General features: G+C 41.2%; 1 protein-coding gene across 2 annotated transcripts in view; it reads left to right on the top strand.

The window, feature by feature from the left end:
* The window catches only part of Lonrf1 (LON peptidase N-terminal domain and ring finger 1), a 31,295-nt gene extending 13,537 nt beyond the window's left edge, over nucleotides 1–17,758 (top strand). Inside the window, exons 3-12 of one of the 2 annotated variants that reach the window (XM_051182283.1) lie at nucleotides 1,383–1,505; nucleotides 3,347–3,496; nucleotides 3,987–4,227; nucleotides 4,332–4,428; nucleotides 5,820–5,934; nucleotides 9,359–9,480; nucleotides 11,779–11,937; nucleotides 12,022–12,184; nucleotides 14,918–15,070; nucleotides 17,186–17,758. In XM_051182283.1, coding sequence (XP_051038240.1) covers nucleotides 1,383–1,505; nucleotides 3,347–3,496; nucleotides 3,987–4,227; nucleotides 4,332–4,428; nucleotides 5,820–5,934; nucleotides 9,359–9,480; nucleotides 11,779–11,937; nucleotides 12,022–12,184; nucleotides 14,918–15,070; nucleotides 17,186–17,344 — 1,482 coding nt within the window. In that variant the 3' untranslated portion in view covers nucleotides 17,345–17,758. Of the gene's footprint in view, nucleotides 1–1,382; nucleotides 1,506–3,346; nucleotides 3,497–3,986; nucleotides 4,231–4,331; nucleotides 4,429–5,819; nucleotides 5,935–9,358; nucleotides 9,481–11,778; nucleotides 11,938–12,021; nucleotides 12,185–14,917; nucleotides 15,071–17,185 lie in introns of both variants that reach the window. The other variant, XM_051182281.1, reaches the window with a different exon arrangement.
* The last annotated feature ends 299 nt before the right edge of the window (nucleotides 17,759–18,057 follow it).

The raw sequence follows: 18,057 nt of genomic DNA, 5'->3' as shown, positions 1-18,057 counted from the left end.
AAAGGTGATTTCTAGGACTCACCTTTTGTCATAGGACTCATATCATAGAGAAAAGGAAGACAGGACAAGGATTTTGATAAGGTTGTATCTTAAGTACTTTTTTAAGATACACTACTTAGTAACTTGGGAGACATGGACCTGTTGCCCTGAATTTTTTTTTTTTACTTTAAAAAAGTACTGTTTTTATGTTTAACGTTTAATTTTATAAAAACTTTTGAATAGATGCCTGTTTCTTTGTTTTAATTATAAAATGTCCTCAAAGAATAATTCTATCTTCCAAAGACCATTTAAATACATATATATTTATATGTCTCATATATATATATATATATATGTATATATCTGTATATGTCTAGAGAGAGAGATAGTAGTTATAGCCACAAGAAATTTGTAGCAGGGAATCCAGTTAATTAATTACTTAGATTCCCCTCACATTGTGAAGGTAATATGAACATTGTATTTTAGCTTTAATATACAGTCCGCCATAGCCTGAGATGTTGAATTACTTACATACATAGGTTGTTCACTAAACATATTTGAAAGTTTAATAACAATTTCTGATTGTTAAGAACTACAGTGATGTAAATTTTACGATTATTTGCCACTAATAGTTACAAGGTAATTATTTAAATTTTACTGAAATTATTTATAACTGGTAATGATCTATTCAGTGTATTAGAAGAAGTCACTCACAGTTTAAATATTAATAGTATTTGCCCTGATTTAAAGAAGATGTTTTTACATGCTTATTAATACATGCTTTTTAGACATCTTAAAGTCAATAAATTCTACACATTGTTTTGTGTTTCTCTCAAGCAACTATTCTTATATGAGTACTCTTTAAATTGGGGAATTTAGCAGTTAAGATCACTTGCTGCTTTTAGTTTCCAGCACCCATGGAAGGCAGTTCACAACACCTGTTAACTCTAGTTCCTGAGGATTCCCATGGAAGGCAGTTCACAACACCTGTTAACTCTAGTTCCTGAGGATTCAGACACCCTCTTCTGGCCTCCTCAGGCACCTGCATGTATACACACACACACACACACACACACACACGCACGCACGCACGCACGCACGCACACACGCACACACACACGCACGCACGATAAATAAGTCTTGACATCAGTAATATCTCAAGTGAAGACGTATCCCTGGTCTTGAGAACACTAACTGCTGTGAACTTTGGTCTAGTCATTTTGAGGGCCTCAGTTTCCCCAGAAGCACTTCTTTGGATTAGCAGATAGGCTTTCACAAGCTTGTTCTTCTCAGAGCCACTCGGTTGCAGAATCAGCATGTCTGAGAACCCTTTGTTTGTTTCCTGGATGGTTTTGGCCGAGAGTTTTGTGCATAAAGTTTGGCGTGTGTGTGCTTTGTTGCAGGTCTACTTCAGGAAGGGGAAAGTCCTGCAGGACGCTGGGTTCCTGGGTGATGCCTTACAGCTCTTCCTCCAGTGCTTAGCCCTTGATGAAGACTTCGCACCTGCAAAGCTACAAGTAGAAAAGGTAATATGTTTACATTCAATAGTTGTCTAAGGCAGGGCTGACATCATCATTGCCCAAACCAGGAACAATACCCACCAAAAACAAAACAAAACAAAACAAAAAAAACAAAACAGTGAGGCAAGGATTGTAAGAAGGAATTTTATGTGAGCAGCCATTTGACAAGCATGTTGTTATCTTCATATATTGAATTCTTGATGAAACCAAGGAATTTTATTCATAGATATTTCAATGTAGTAGTTTTGCTTAATTAATACAGATGCTTCCAAATTTAGGTTGAACAACCCTAATTTGAAAATCAAAAATCTGAAACTTTGGGAATGGGATGCCATGTTATATGTGAAAAAGTTCTTACTTGACCTCATATGACTGGTTGGTCATAGTCAAAACACTAAACACAACAACACTGAAAACATGATATAAAATGTCTTTTAGTTTATGGTTACAAGATACAGAAAGAAAAATTTCATGTTTAGACTTGTGTCCCATCCCCAAGATACCTCTCTATAAATACGCCAAAATTTAAAAAAAAAGAATTAATTAATTGAAACCATTCTGGGCAGAGCACTTTGGGAAGGGCTGTACGTTGTTCAGTATCCAAGCTTACAGTCTCTATGGAAAGGTACTTTTTATGCTCCACTCAGGAGTCTCTGGACCTGCCTGTGCCTTCACACAGGCCTTTTCCTTCCGTGGTTGACAGTAGTGCTGGCCCATTGAGCTTGTTTGGCCTTGTTTATCTCAGCACTCCACATGTCTGTGTCCATAGATTGCCCCTGTAGTGGGTGATAGAAGTGTTATTTTAAGAGACAGCAAGGGAGGGAAGAAGTGGGGAGCAACAGGCGAGAGTCCCATGATCAAATGACTTCAGAGGAAAGATCAGCTCAACCCAAGTTAAACAGGTGCCATCATGGAAACAAACAAAAACCGACATTTAGCTCTGGTCAAACTGACACAGCATCTGAAAAGAGAGAGTCTTTGAAAAGTTCCTTGAGGAAAATCCTTACTTAGAGCCCTAGGCAGGTGACCTCAGTGTCCACGAAAACGTGCCACACCACTTGTCCTTTGTGGTATTAAAGAGTGTGGCCTTTTGTAAGGGTCAGTGTCAGGTTTGTTACCTCCTGGTGAGATTGCAGACACTGAAGGAGCTTGGAGCTTTGCACCTTCCATGCTGGTGAGCATCCTCCTCTTTGGTAAGGATTTTCTACAGGTCTCAGGATGCTCTACATATAATGTAGGTAAATGTTACAGTTGAGTGGGATTTTAGAGATGTACATAGCATTGTGACAGCTGCATTTGAACCCTCAGCTACCGCAGAACAGCATTTTGTTCCCAAGCAAGTGCCCAACAATGCAGGCTGCCATATGGGTAGTTGGTCAGTGACTGGCTATGATTAGTGTAAACATGGTATGTTTAGAGTTTGTGCTTGAGTCAAGGTTCTTCAGCTCACACAAACCACAGTACTCCAGTGCCATCCCAAAAATACACTGTAGTGGGCACCTTGATCTGTCTTGACAGAATAGGGCTCACTAATAGATTAGTTAGATTAGTTTCTGCTTCTCTTAAAATCCCTTCCCTTTGTAATCCTTATCTTTAAAAAGTTAGCCTTTCCCTTTCTTTCAAAGGTTTGTCCCCACTTTTTTTTTTTTTTTTCCTTGATGTGATATGGTCCCTGCTGAGACATACCTTAGCTGGAAAACTTTAAAATACATTGACTTTTTTTCCCTGATTATTAAAAATAATGTCTGCTCCAAACACCTCCCAGAATTTGAATAGATAAGTTTATGTTGCCATTTTTCACCACATAGTACATATCTTCTAATGTATTTTTATAATATTTCTTACAGATTTTGTGTGACTTATTGTCACCTGAAAACGTAAAGGAAGGTCTGAAAGAGTCTCCCTGGAGTTCATTACCATGTATTAAAAACAAACCTTTTGGCTTCCCTTCAGTAGTGGAAGACCCTCACTCTCCTGGTGAACTCATCCTGAAGCAGGTAAGGATTGCTTTGTATTCCTGGCCCCACTCCTAAGACTGCACTGTTCCACCATCAAGCACTAAGACCTCCTTAAGTGCATATTGCCTATCTCATTACAATAACAGGATCTTGTCTGCTGTTTTTTGATTTATACTAAAGCTCTGTAAAATATTTTCTCATTGACCACCATTTTAGGTCACTTAACTGTCAGAAAATTTATGATGTTTTAGAACATCAGAGGTTGTAAATATTTCATTCCCATTCCAGGAGCGTCTACATTATTACCTCTGCTTTAAACATCACTGTGACATCCGTCAGCTTGATGTCTAAGGCTGAGTGAATATGGACAAAAGTCATTTACTTACCAAATTTTAGAATTAAAAAGTTCTGTTAAATGAGTTTCCAAATGTATATTATAAGTAATTGAAATCTCCCTTCCATTTTTCTTCTGGGAAAAAAGACTAAAGGACAGTGAAGAGATGTTACCTTTGTTTATTATGTTCCATAGACTCAAGAACGACCAGAGGACACCCCAGGTCCTGTCAAAGGAAGCTTAAATCGTGCTCGGTCAGCACAAGCCATCAATTCAGCGGCGGCAGTGCCTGCCAGAGAAGATGGCTTAAAGCGGGTGTCCTCAGAGCCTCTACTGTCTGCTCAGGGAAAAGGTGTTCTGCTGAAAAGAAAGCTGTCTCTCTTAGAACAGGATATGATTATTAATGAAGATGGGAGGAATAAGCTGAAAAAGCAAGGTGGTAAGGCTTCCATTCTACCCTTACCCAACTAAAGTATTGATTCAGAATGGTCTTTGAACTGTTCCCCTAAAGAGTAAAACCCTGTGTGTTTATTTGAATAGAATCTCCCAGTGAAGACTGTGTGTTTTCATTAGCTTATGGTGATGTCCCAGAAGAATTAATAGATGTCTCCGATTTTGAATGTTCTCTCTGTATGAGGTAAGTGTAAGTGTATCACATTTTATGAAGATGACTGTATTGATGTAAATGTAATGTTGGTTAAGGATCAGAAGTTGGAATTTTAGTCCTAAGTTTAGCTTTTTACACCTTTGAGGAAATAATTAGACCTCTGAATCTCAGCTTTCCAAGTTTAGAAAGCAAGGCCAGTGTTTGTACAACCTTTACCTCAGTGTTTGGAGAATCTGGTTGTACAACTAGGAAAAGAATGTGGGAAGTTGTGATGTCAATTAAGGTAGACTCCAGGGTTTACAGCCCGCCCATGGCCTGGGGCTGGCCCTTCTAGGCGGAGCATGTGATTCTGTAGTGCTCCTCTGCAGGTCTCTTCATTCTGAACCTGTTCCATTATCCAGGGATTACCACAGATAATTTCAAAGTATATACAAATCTAGTAATATCCGGGGGAAGCCAGGGAGGTATCTTTTAGGAAATAATTATAGAGTAAATAGAGTTTTTCTGTATTGAGAGTCATATCTTATACTATGTTCTGATGCTTCCTCAGTCATATTTATTGCATTTTCATTTCTTGAAGCAGGGTCTCACTGTGTAGCTTGTGCTACCTTTGAACTCATGATTGTCCTACCTCATCTTCCAGAGTGCTGGATTTAAAATATTAGGTTTAGGGCTGGAGCGATGGCTCAGAGATTAAGAGCACTGACTGCTCTTCCAGAGGTCCTGAGTTCAATTCCTAGCAACCATATTGTGGCTCACAACCATCTCGAGTGAGATTTGGTAAACTCTCCTGGCCCACAGGCATACAGGCCTGCAGGAAGGACACTATATACACAATAAATAAATCTTTAAAAAATGACTTTAAATACCTGTTCCACCATGCCAGGCTAGACCATTATTTCCCTGAATTAAGTTTTTAAGTTATTATGCAAAGGAATTTCATCATGAAATCTTCATACTCGTATCACTGTAATTTTCTTATAATATCCTTTTTGGTGTATTTTATGTAGCAAAGCTTTTATGAGACAATGAAGGACCATTTTTGATGAGGCTGTTTAAAAATCTAATGATTACCAGTGACATACTTTATTAACTTTCAGTTGTCTTTGTTTACATTGAGTTTGCTTTCCAGGCTCATTTTGGGTCAGCCACATTCAAGTGTTTGCTAGCCACAGGTGTCCATCTAGTGGCTACTGCAGTAATCACCACAGTTCTAGGTCTCTGGGAGCATCTGTTGATGATAATCTTTCAGAAGGATCTGGAGGACACAGATCACTTAGCATTGTCCTCTGCCCCCTCTCCTGCCCCCTAGCTTGACCTCTCTCTAAGCAGAGATTGTGTTGTGGTCCATTATTAACAGATGCTTTTCCAATTTGAAGGTTCCTGATTTGAAAGCTAACATGTACTCTGTTTGATTTCAGGTTGTTTTTTGAGCCAGTAACAACCCCTTGTGGACATTCATTCTGTAAGAATTGTCTTGAGCGCTGTTTAGACCACACACCATATTGTCCACTCTGCAAAGAGAGTTTAAAAGAGGTAAATGTGTTGCATTTGTTTATTGGCCTTAAGTTTGGCAACATGGTTTAGTTTCTACTCAGCCACAGAAAGAGTGATTTCATTTTCAAAGTGAGGTGCATTATACATTCTGACTGACTAAGCACACCACTTATTGTCCATTGTACCGGGTGGTTTTGTGTGTCAACTTGACGCAAGCTAGAGTCATCAGAGGAAGGAGCCTCAGCTGAGGTAATGCCTCCATGAGATCCAGCTGTAAGGCATTTTCTCAATTAGTGGTCAATGGGGAAGGGCCCAACCCATTGTGGGTGGTGCCATCCATGGCCTGGTGGTCCTGGGTTCTATAAGAAAGCAGATTGAGCAAATCATAGTAAAAAAAAAAAAAAAAAAAAAAGTAAGCAGCATCCCTCCATGGCCTCTGTATCAGCTCCTGCCCTGTTTGAATTCCTGTCCTGACTTCTTCAATATGAATGGCAGTATGGAAGTGTAAGTCAAATAAACCCTTTCCTCCCCAACCTGCTTTTTGGTCATGGTGTTTCATTGCAGCAATACAAACCCTAACTAAGACACCATGTTGTTTAGGAAAAGAGAAGTTGAGAGCTGGGAAGAGACAGGTCCTAAAGACCGAGCCCTTTGTGCTGCCTGGTCAGGGGAAGGTTCAATTTTAGTGACACTCTTAGGGAAACTCTGCTGCCCTTCATCTCACCCTGTTCCAGCACCCATATCACTGGGAGCAACTGTCCCATTCAGACTTCTGCATGGTGGAAATGGTCCAGCTTTCCTATCCTGTTTAGTGGCTGCCAACCACATGTGACTACTGAAGCACTTGAATGGGGGCTAGAGTGGCTGAGGGACTGGTTTTCATTTTGTTTAGTGAATTAAAACTTCAGCACGGTGACCAACGCTTATTATACTGGGCAGAGTAGCTCTAAGAAGTGGTGGGATAGAAGAAAGCAGGTAGCATCCCCTTGTCTCAGAGTCAGATCAGCATTAGCATACTGTGATGGGAAAGGTGGGGCAGTGCTGTCTTCTGGATCCCTCTCTATCAGGGTCAGCTAAATGGGGTTCAGGCTTCATGGTGCTATGTAGCAGGTGCAGTGGGAGCATCCATGGGAACATGCCTCCCTGAATCATGAGCAGACAAAAGTGTCCTCCACCAGTGAATTAAAAAATAAAACCTTTTTGAGTGTAGTTATTATATATATACACGTGTGTGTGAGTGTGTGTGTGTGTGTGTGTGTGTGTGTGTGTGTGTGTGTACATACAAATATCTGTATGGAAAACACAGTAGCAAGCTGGTATGTTGAAAGCACATATATGTATACATACACACAAATACAGTGTTTGCAAAGTCAGGAAATCTAAGATAAAGTCATTCTTGAAGGGTTTACCAGTTGTAACAGCTTCTTGGTGTTTTTGGATGAACTACACTAAACATGCTATTTTTCCCAGCGTTTAGATACTCTGTACTATAATTGTTCCTGATTTCAAGTTAGTTATTCAATACGTTGCTTTTATTTAGAAATATTTTGTCTTTAAAAATATTAGTAGTTTGAAAGAAACCTTGAACATACCATTTGAATGTATAATAGCTATTTAAAAATATCTATCTTTCAAAATAACTTTGAAGATACCTTATGTTGTACCATTTGTAAAGTATAAATATAAATAGTATATAATTTGAAAATAATGCTGGTATGCTCTACAGTTTTGCATATTTCCTGCTTGCATTTTGTGGTCTTCAGTTCCTCATTAAGTTTGGTTTAAAAGCATGAGCTTTGCAGCAGTGGAGTATAAAATGGCTGTACTTCCCTGTTACAGAGTTGATGGTTGGTCTGTCCCTTTGTAAATTAATGATTTTAGCTAATTGACAGCTAAGTTCCTGGGAGGTGAACTACAGGATCAGTGGCTATATTTTTATAATACTCCTAAAAACCACTTGTCAGATTATCTAGTTCCCTGTAGCTGCTACACAGATTTAGACTCCTCCCAGAGTTGTAAGGCATGAGTTCATCAGTTGTAACTATGTAAACATCCATTTTTTTCCAGAAATCTTTATAAACTTAACAGATCATAGTAAGAAGACCGCTTTTATGTAGTCTCGTGATAAACTCCCATTGTATACATACATAGTCTAATGGAATACTGCTCACATCCTCCTCTCCATTGTAAATCCAGTACCTCTTCCAGTGTGTCCAATGTATACCACTGGTATCATCAGAGAACTTGCTAAGAACTGATCCTCAGACTCTGCACCACACACCAAGTCAGAATCCTGGTTTGGGGAAGGGGGTCTAGCAATGTGCTTCCTGTCAACACTGAAAACTGCTTCCATAGCTACCTAAGTTCCCAAACTCTTAGGTTCCCCATTGTGCTCTTCATTGGCACTTGGCAGAACTGCTGTTTTTGTTGGCTCTACAGATGGAAGGATGGTCTCTCTTCTGTGTTTTTTCTTCCGAGTTCTTTCTGATTGTTTGTATTTAATACATGCATAATTTTTTGTCTACATACTCTGAGCTTGTCCCTGGTCTTAAGCAACTTTTAGTTTAATCACAGAGACTTATATATCCATATCTATATGGTACAGTGTAGGGGTGGATATACCCCTTTACTGTGGTAAAAATAGTAAAATATGCAGTGTAAGGTAAAGAGTAATTAAGGAAGATGTCATAAACATGCAGTTGGATCCTGACCCGAGAGAGCTTTCATAGGCAAGAGTGAGGTGGATGATTTTTTATTAGTATATCAGCAATGATAAACACTGTGTGTGGGTAGCAGCTTTTCAGAGCATTTAGAGGGGCACAAATGTACCATTTACATAGAGATGGGGATGGTCATAGAAAAAACAACATTCTGATGCAGACAGAGTGATAGTAACACTGGAAGGAGACCCTAAGAGAGAAATTTAAAAAATTGAGTGTTAGTGTATGCCTCTAATCCCAGTACTTGGGGAACTGAAGCAAGAGAACCTCAAGTTCCGGGCCAGCCTGAACCACACAATGAGACCTTATCTCACAGAAACAGAAGCAGCACTTCCAACAACAAAAGCCACGTAGAGATTTTATCTTTGAAAGAAGACAAGCAGGAATTGTTTTGAGCTTCTGAAATTGGACAAGTGGATTACTTTCTTCATCCACATCTTCCATTTGCTTCTTACAAGTTGGCTTTGTGTTGTGGGAGATGGCAGGTTTGTGCTCATGGCAGGACCATTTCTGCATAGGGGCTTGGTTCCAGCTGTGTCTCCAGTCTGTCATGCTGGAGCAGAGGCCCAGGCAGGTTTATTCTGTAGCTACAGGAACTGCAGGGTTCCCCTCACTAATTAAATACAGTCAGAATCGAGAGTGTCAGTCTATAACAAAGGCTTTGATCTCTCAGTTAAACTGTTTCACCTGCTTTATACTGTAGGAAAGCTTCTACTGGAATGTGAAATAATTTTGTCTTTCAGTATCTAGCAGACAGGAGGTACTGCGTCACACAGCTGTTGGAAGAGTTAATAGTAAAGTATCTACCAGATGAATTGTCTGAGAGGAAGAAAATCTATGATGAAGAAACTGCCGAGCTCTCACAGTAAGTCTCTTACTAAGTTAGCTGAGATAATGAAAACAACAAGAGGAACTCCCTGAGTGAGCTGGATCCGGCCAGTCAGTCTAGCACAAAGGCATATATAACCAACTGTTGGTCAGGTGTCCTGTCCTGAGTAGATAGGATCATGGAAGTATCACCAGGAGAGTCTAGGTGCTCTGTAGGACATCACTGATGCAGCTCTTTGCAGTGTTAGAGGTTATGGAGGGATTTCCTGCACTGATACCAGGCAATGGAATGGGGAGGAGATGAAATTGGTATGGTAGATGGAAACACTGGTTTCCCACATCTGGAACAGGAGGCTCATCAACCCACATTTGCAGAGATTTGAACAGGTTAGAGTAGTGGTTCTCAACTTTCCTTATGCTACGACCCTCTAATGCAGTTCCTCATGTTATACCAACCCCCCAACTATGCAATTGATTTTGTTGCTACTTCATAACTATAATTTGGCTACTGTTATGAATCATAATGTAACTGTCTGTGTTTTCTGAGGTCTTAGGCAGCCCCTGTGAAAGGGTCATTCAACCCTCAAAGGAATTGTAACCCATAGGTTGAAAACCCCTGGGCTAGAGACTTGGAATGGGGTGGGAATGAAATATGATGGAATGTCTCAGGGGTCAAATCCTTCTGGGTTAGTAGAAGGATGAAGAAACATCCATAGGTGACTTTGGGGTACTCATAGCTGTCCCCAATGCCCAGCTCTGCCTGCCCTGTACATCTTTCTTTCTTGCTCTCTTCTCCCCTTTTCCCTGAGTATGTTTGCCGTTTTGATCAGGCACTTGTATCTCTGAATTTCTTTGATGAGTTTTTAATTTCTTAACTGTTTCACTTCTCTTGACCAAACACATTGAAGATCATTGTTAATTGTTTGTGATATTATTTAGCAACTGTTTGTTTCTATTGCTTTTCAAAACACAAGTGGGGCATGCTGGAGCTCTCACTCTTAGAACAGAAGGAATTGTGCTTGGGTACTTGGTATTTTTCCCCCAGCCCATGGAAAGTTGTCCCAGACAGGTACAAAAGTTCCTAAACTGTCTAACAGCCCATTAGTGATTTGTCCTCCCAAGAAGCTGCTGTTTATGACAGGAGATACTGAGACGAAGACTGCCTCTCTTTGATACTCAGCAGAAACCTAGGTTAGAGAGATGTGGTGACACTACAGATGGGAAGCATGGTGCTGAAGCCAGCCCACCTGTGGGAAGTTGCAGAAGCGGCCAGCCTGTGGAGAACTGAGAGCTAGGGGTGTCTGAGCTTGTTAGCAGGGCTGTTTTTGTCTGTTTGTTTGTTTTGTTTTAGCTTGGTCTTTGTGTTAAGCATCACATGTCCTAAGGTCATAGTAGCAAGATGTAAAGGGATCGGAAGCAAAGTCCCCCCACCCCAGTATACTTCAGCAGACACAGACCATGCTGGTTGCATTATTCCCCATTGTCCTCTCCTGCATTGTCTTCACAATGTGGGTCACCCTGTGATTCTGTGCAACCCTGGGCCTCCTAGTGGGCAGCGTGGCACTCCATCTTCAGCCACCAGACACTGCCCCATACTTTACAGGCTCCTCTTCCAACTGCCAGCTCCCAGCTACTCCCGCAGTGCTGCTGTGAGGTACATTTCTGCATCTGTAGGGTTGTTTCTAAAAGTTTTCTTGATCTAAAGAAACACGAACATTTGCTACCCCCAAACCTGTGGGGTTTCTGCTGTGGAGCCCAGTGTTTGGATGTGCATTTCCATCTCAGCTGCCCCCACAAGGCCCAGCTTTCTCGTCTTTGCTGCCTGGACATTGTCTTTGCCTCTCAGAGTTCACAGTCTGGAAGAAGAAAAGTAGCTGTCATTTTAGTTACCTGACAAAAACATTGTTTTGTTGAGTTATCTCCATTGATAGCTTGAAAGTATCATGGTTAAGAATTTTTGTTCATCTTAGGAGCTCATTTTTTTCTCTCCATGTTTTGTGGGTAAAAGCTGTTAACTCTGTCCTGCATTGTGAGTATTTTAAACAAGCTCTCAGTGTAAAATGTTAGTTATGATAAATTTCCTTTTGATTCTTAAAAACAGCTCTATATTTCAAGCTTCTAAGTAAGAGGGACATGATCAGATTTCCAGTCTCAGGGATGCAGCAGCGGTGTGAACTTGAGGAAGGGGAGCTGCTTCCTGTTCTAGCCAGGAATTGAGAGCACAACCTTAAAATAGATTTTGTTGTTGTTTTTCTATCAATTTTTTGCTGTTGTAAGCCTGATGTGTTTTTGCCATCTCATTTGGTCTATAACAATGAAATGTCTTTTCCTTTAGCTTGACCAAGAATGTCCCAATATTTGTTTGCACTATGGCCTACCCCACTGTGCCTTGCCCTCTCCATGTATTTGAGCCCAGATACAGGCTCATGATTCGAAGAAGTATACAGACTGGAACCAAGCAGTTCGGGATGTGCGTTAGTGATACACAAAATAGGTAAATTCATTGTGAACTCTGATACCTGTTTACACTGGAATTTCCTTTGTGTCTGAATGAGGCTTTACACTGTTTTTCTTTTAGTTTTGCAGATTATGGTTGTATGTTACAAATTCGAAATGTGCATTTCTTACCTGATGGAAGGTCTGTGGTTGACACAGTTGGAGGAAAGCGGTTTAGAGTTTTAAAAAGAGGAATGAAGGATGGATATTGCACTGCAGACATTGAATATCTGGAAGATGTTAAGGTATTAAAAATGTTCTTTTCTGGTGTGTTCTGGTCTGCAGAATCACAGGGCCTGGCACCTACATATATGTGAGGTTTTCTAGGTACAGGAACCAGTTCTTTCACCCATCATTACTGCTTGTAAGGATGAGCTCCAGTTGCCTTTCCTTTTTCTTGTTCTTGAATTGCTTGCCCATTCAGAAGAACATGGGGCCGAGAATCTGCAGCTTCATCATGTTCCAGGCATCCCAGGCAGTATGGTGCCTAAACCCTACTTAGGATTGTTCATACCGTATTCACGGTAATCACTTAACAGTAGCAGTTGACTAGATTGAACTTCGAAGTTTTAAGTTTGTGAATCTCACCTTATTTTATTTGATTCATTAATAATTAAAACTTTTATCATTCGTAGATTAAAATTTAATGTGAAAGTAAACACAAAAGTCTTTAATGGTTGTGCTGTATGTTAGGGTTTTTCCTGGGTCAGAGACAATCCTAATTATGAAATAAATACAATTGGATGCTGCTTTAAAAAACTGGTGGGATGTCCTAGATCAGCCATTGCCAGTGTGTACAGGCTGTTGATAGCTTTCCTAAGGAGTGTAGTGTCACCGTCTCTCTTAGACAAGGTTGATGTACCCCTCTGGATGCTTTCAGGACCCAGTTTAGCAGCTGGAATTAAAGTACCAGAAAGTGGTTGCTATTTTCAGTAGCAAGTTGAAAGGTAAAGCACAAGTCATTGTTCACTGATCCATTTTGGCCCTTCATTTCAGTCCACATTCTTTGACCGTTGGAACTGAGCATCCTCACAAAGAGTAATTAGAGTTTTCACAACTCTGGGACAGTTAACAGCTGAAGAGAGAGTGAGAGCTATTTGCTTGCCCAGTAACCTGTGATGTGTAACAGAAGTGATTGACAGCTGACTGACTCCCTGTGCTGTGTGCCTTCTTGCCCCAGTCTGCCTCTCTGGTGACAGGCCTGACTGTCCTGGTGTTGCCTGTTCTCTCTTATGAGAGATGGCAGAGGCAGTCAGATCTCTGAGTTCGAGGCCAGCTTGGTCCACATAGTGAGTTTCAGGACAGATGGGACAACATAGAGGGATCCTGCCTCTAAGAAACAAAAAAGGATGTCATGAGGGATACTGTGTTCTGTCCATTGGGAAGAATATTGAATCAAGTGAAAATTTTAGTTGATTGAAAAATTTTATTAATTGACTTTGTCTTGGTGTGCTTGGCTAATAGAATAGTTTGTGACATTGTTCTTTGTAAAACTCATGAGCCTTATTTAATTTTAGGTAAATTTGTATAATATCACACGTAATGGCAAAATCCCTTGAGTATACAGATGAACATATATGACTAAAAGCTCATATCCAGTAGAATAGTGTACTGGAAATGTGATTAGAAATTGGTTCCATGTCTGGGAGACTGGGCTCTTGTCTTTGGTCATAACAGTGTCTAGGAATTCTTTTCGCCCTTTCATGTTTTGACTTTTTGCTTTTGTTTTTGTCTGTTCTGGTCTGGAAGATCTCAATTTTATTATTTACCTTTTCTTCTTGTGGTAGTAATTCTATTTTCTGTAATGTCTAGTGAAATTTTAAGCTCTACTTAATTGTTGCCAATGTCCTTAACCTTAAAAAGGCTTGCTTTTGAAATTTCTGTTTGCTTCTTGGCTGATTTTGTTTTTCTCTCAAATGTGCAGCTCTTTACCATTTTAACATTTTTAAGCACAGCTCGTGTTATGCAAATCACAATTGATTTTAATGCTTAGTTTCAATTTTCATTTTTTCAGAAGTCATATGAGTGATCTTTTTGTGTCTCAAAATCTTCCTGAGTCCCTTGTTGTTTTGTGTTAGTCATCCTTTGTGAAACATGAAAGTCTGAATCAGTGTGCTTTTCAAAATATTTCATTCATTCGTTTATCCATCCATTCACTCACTCACTCACTCACTTTTTGTGGGGACAGGGACACTTATGTGCCCTGGTGCTAATGTGGTGTTCAGAGGACAACTTTCAGAAGTCCGTCCTCTCTTTCACCATGTGTGTTACCAGCCAATTGTCAGCTTCTGCAGCAAGCCCCTTTTACCTGGGAAACTATCTTCTTTTCGTTCAGACTAGTTAATGCACCTGTAACAGAGCACATCCAGGCACACAGCCAGTGGGGCAGGACGGTAAAACCTGTTACATGGATGAGTTTCTTGATCATCCACCTGTGTTCTGTGAGTGCTGGAAGATGCCTTTCATTTTCTAGTCACCATTTGGTAGCTTAAAGGGTTCATGGAGAGGTTAATGGAGAAACCCACAGCCTTTTGATTTGCCAATTTGGGGGCAACTGTTTTTTTTTTTTTTTTTTTTTTTTTTTTTGTTGTTGTTGTTGTTTCTGGGTTTTGACCCAGTTCTCTGGTAAAAGATGTGTTTATGGCTGCCCTCCTGATATTGTTTTCTGCCATGTAGTTTGTTGTAGCAACTGTTTTATTCCAAATTGGTGTAGACTTTGAAGTGGAACTCATTGTTCACCATCCTTTTCTAGGCTCTCAGTCAGGTTGCTGCCTGCTCTTGGTGGGCTGTGCTTTTTCCAGTGCGTCCCATTAGGACCCTGTAAGAAAGAAACGTAAGCTGTTATTGCAAGAGGCTTTCCCTCTGATAATCCAGCACTGGCATGGAGAGTCCTCTGTCCTTCAGTGCTTTTGTGTTCTGTGTGGTTGATGCTAAGGGCTAGGAAACCGGACACAGATCTTACCGACTGTTCTTCCTAGATTGAGAATGGAGATGAAATACAGAGTCTGAGAGAGCTTCACGACCTGGTATACTCGCAAGCCTGCAGCTGGTTTCAGAATCTAAGAGACAGGTTTCGCAGCCAAATCCTTCAACACTTTGGGTCAATGCCTGAGAGGGAGGAAAACCTCCAGGTAAGACAGCTTTGGTGTTACTAATGACGGTCTCACTTTTTCATAAACTACTAATGAATAACTCTACACATTTACTTGCTTTATCTTCTTTGACCCTGTCTTTAGAATCGTAAGTGTATTCCCTAGAGCACTGGTATCTACTACATGGAGTATATGCAAGGATATCTATAGGAAAGAGGGCTACAGAGGGAGGAAGGGCTTGTCTGAGGGTTTCTGGAGAGTCAAAAGATTAAGAATGGGACGCTAGCCTCCATTAAACTGTGACTCTGAGGCACTGTACCTCCTAGCCCATCAGCTGTCACTTTGATGATTGAGAGATACATGATTTTAAAGTCTGCTCACCACTCCTTTCATCCCTTATGTTTTATTCACCATTTCAATTCAGTTTTGTCTGCTTGCGCTTACATTCTCGGGGCCCTGCTCAGTACTGGGGTTTACCTTAAAACTGAGCCTAATTAGTAATGTGATTTAGATGCCTTCCATGCGTGGGGCTCTGCAGCAGCAACTGCAGAGACCGTAAGGAATCCCTTACCTTGAGGAGTCCAGTCACAGACCATGGAGGAACCAGTGTTAGGCAAAAGCATTTTGAATTGAATAAAAACATTTATGGTTAAAGGATGGTAATTTCATAGTGCAAATATATGAAGACCAATCGGTAATAGATCCCAGTTTCATCCACCTCCTCTCTTTCCATTCTTCAAAGATTGCTCTGAGCCTGTCAAATCCCAGTGGTTCTCTTCCTCTGAGGACAGGACCATGCTGTTGTAGTGTTACGCCAGGTCTTTGCCCATTTTGGTGTTGAATCTGGTTAAACAGTATAGAAACGGGCTTTGGTAAGACGACGTGGAATAGTACATTTAAAATCTCCAGAAAGATCCAGCCGTACTTTCCCATTGCCCTCACTTATCTCTAGTTGTCACTGCCTTCCCTTAATGACACCTCAAGAGTCAGGGAGGCACAGCAGCCACTGTGCTGTGTTCAGGCAGTGAGAGCATTGTATGATGTTCAGGCAGGAGAGCATTGTACGATGCATAGTAATGTAGCCACTGGAGAGTGGAGGAGTGAAGGTCAGTGGCAACTGCCCCGAGGTCACAGAGGCTCATGGCAGAACGCCATGCTTCACACAAATTGTGAGGGAAGTGCTACAGTTTTAGGACCCCAGAGAGTGCCCATCTGTCTGTCAGCCAGCAGCAGTGGAATAGGTGGTTTTCTAGAATTCTCTGGAACTGCCCCCTCACATACACTTTGCAAGAGTTTTCAGAGAATAATGTCCTCTTTTCCAGTTTCTGTGGGTGCTAAGAGTGGCATTGGCCTGGTAGAGTCTAATCTGGAGACATGTGGAGGATAGGGGTCTGGGAAACAGTCTCTGGGATGAAGAAGGAAGAAGATATGATGTGGAGTTGAGAACAGACAAATAAATGGGGCCATCCCATAGGCAGTCACGGTTCCTTTGTCCTTCTGAAAGGTGTGAACACCAGTGCAGTAAACAATAAGGGAGGCTTTCGAATTCTGTTGTGTCAATGTGTTGTCTCGGTGGCTGTTCCTGAAATATGCGGGAACTGCCTTGCCAGAGACATGTTAATTTTTTTCAAAATGGGAAGCCAAGTTATTTTTCTTTTTTAGGATTCTAAGCTTTGAATAAAAATTTCAAGTATCAATTAACTTTGTGCAGTGTCTTAAATAACCACGTTTGGCCCCATGAGGCATTTGAGGCTATCTGGAGATGTTTTGACTGTCAGAGCTGGAGAGGTGCTGTTGGTGTCTAGGGGGTGGCAGTCCCAGGCACCTGCTGGCAGACTGCAGAGTGCGGGACTGTGGCACACAGTGAAGGATCCTAGGCCCCAAATGCCAGCAACTGGAGGCCCAGAGCCTGCCCTTGCATTGACAAGGAAAAGAGTTGCCTGGACTCAGGGCTAGGTTAGAATCCCAGCTCCATAGCATGTGAGCTGAGAGACCATGGATGGTTACCTCACAGTCCCCATCCTGGTTCCTCAGTGTCTGTAGGTTCAAAAATCACCTGCCTTATACGATGAAGAGCCTTAGTAGTACCTGGCATGTAGGTTAGTTTCTACTGTTACATCCTCTTAACAGTCTGAACTGTTTGGTTGGTTTTAGGCAACCCCCAATGGCCCTGCATGGTGTTGGTGGCTGCTGGCAGTCCTTCCTGTAGACCCCCGGTATCAGCTGTCCGTGCTGTCCATGAAGTCCCTGGAGGAACGCCTGACAAAGATACAGCATATCCTGACTTACTTTTCTAGAGACCAGTCTAAGTAACGAACAGCTTGGATCTTACCTAGCTTGCTCTGAGCCCCAAGGCTGAGAAGCGGTTGGATCTCATTTTAAAGTCACCCTAATCTGGCCACGTTGAAGGCCAGATTGTCCGCTGCCTTTGCACACCCAGTGCTGGTTTAAGATATTAAGGAAACATTCTTTTGTTTTTCTTCAACCTCCTGAATCTCGTGGATCTGCAAATGAATACCTTCAACTAGGTCCCAGACCACTAAGAACTTGCACAGAAAACACACACAGAATGTGTGTTAAACCTCTACATTGTGATGAAGTTGCACTATGTACCATACCCTAAGTACTGCGTGTGTGTATGGTGTGTGCGTGTATGTGCCTGTGTGAATGCAAGCGTGTGTGTGTGTGTGTGTGTGTGTGTGTGTGTGTGTGTGTGTGTGTGTGTGCTTTTTCTCTGGCTTTAAATTTTAAAAGACAAAAAAAAAAAAAAAAGCCATAGAGAGTGAACTTGCTGAGGGTCCTCTGTTGCCCAAGTTTACAACGGTAGTCATAGGAGTTTTTGCGGATTGAACTTGCCTCGGATTTATTTGTCCTGATGCTTCTCTTTGCACAAATATATAAACTATGGTACAGAGTATCAATTTTTTTGTTGTTGGAAATCCTGCTCTTGCTGAACTGTCTTGGCCATCGACTATGACACAGTTTCTTATTTATGTAAATACTTGCATCCCCATGGCCGGCAGGCA

This window comes from Phodopus roborovskii, unplaced genomic scaffold, assembly GCF_943737965.1.
Source record: "Phodopus roborovskii unplaced genomic scaffold, PHOROB, whole genome shotgun sequence".
Lineage (NCBI taxonomy): Eukaryota > Metazoa > Chordata > Mammalia > Rodentia > Cricetidae > Phodopus > Phodopus roborovskii.
The sequence above is the reverse complement of the archived record's forward strand: the minus strand, read 5'-3'. Positions and strand labels throughout refer to the sequence as shown.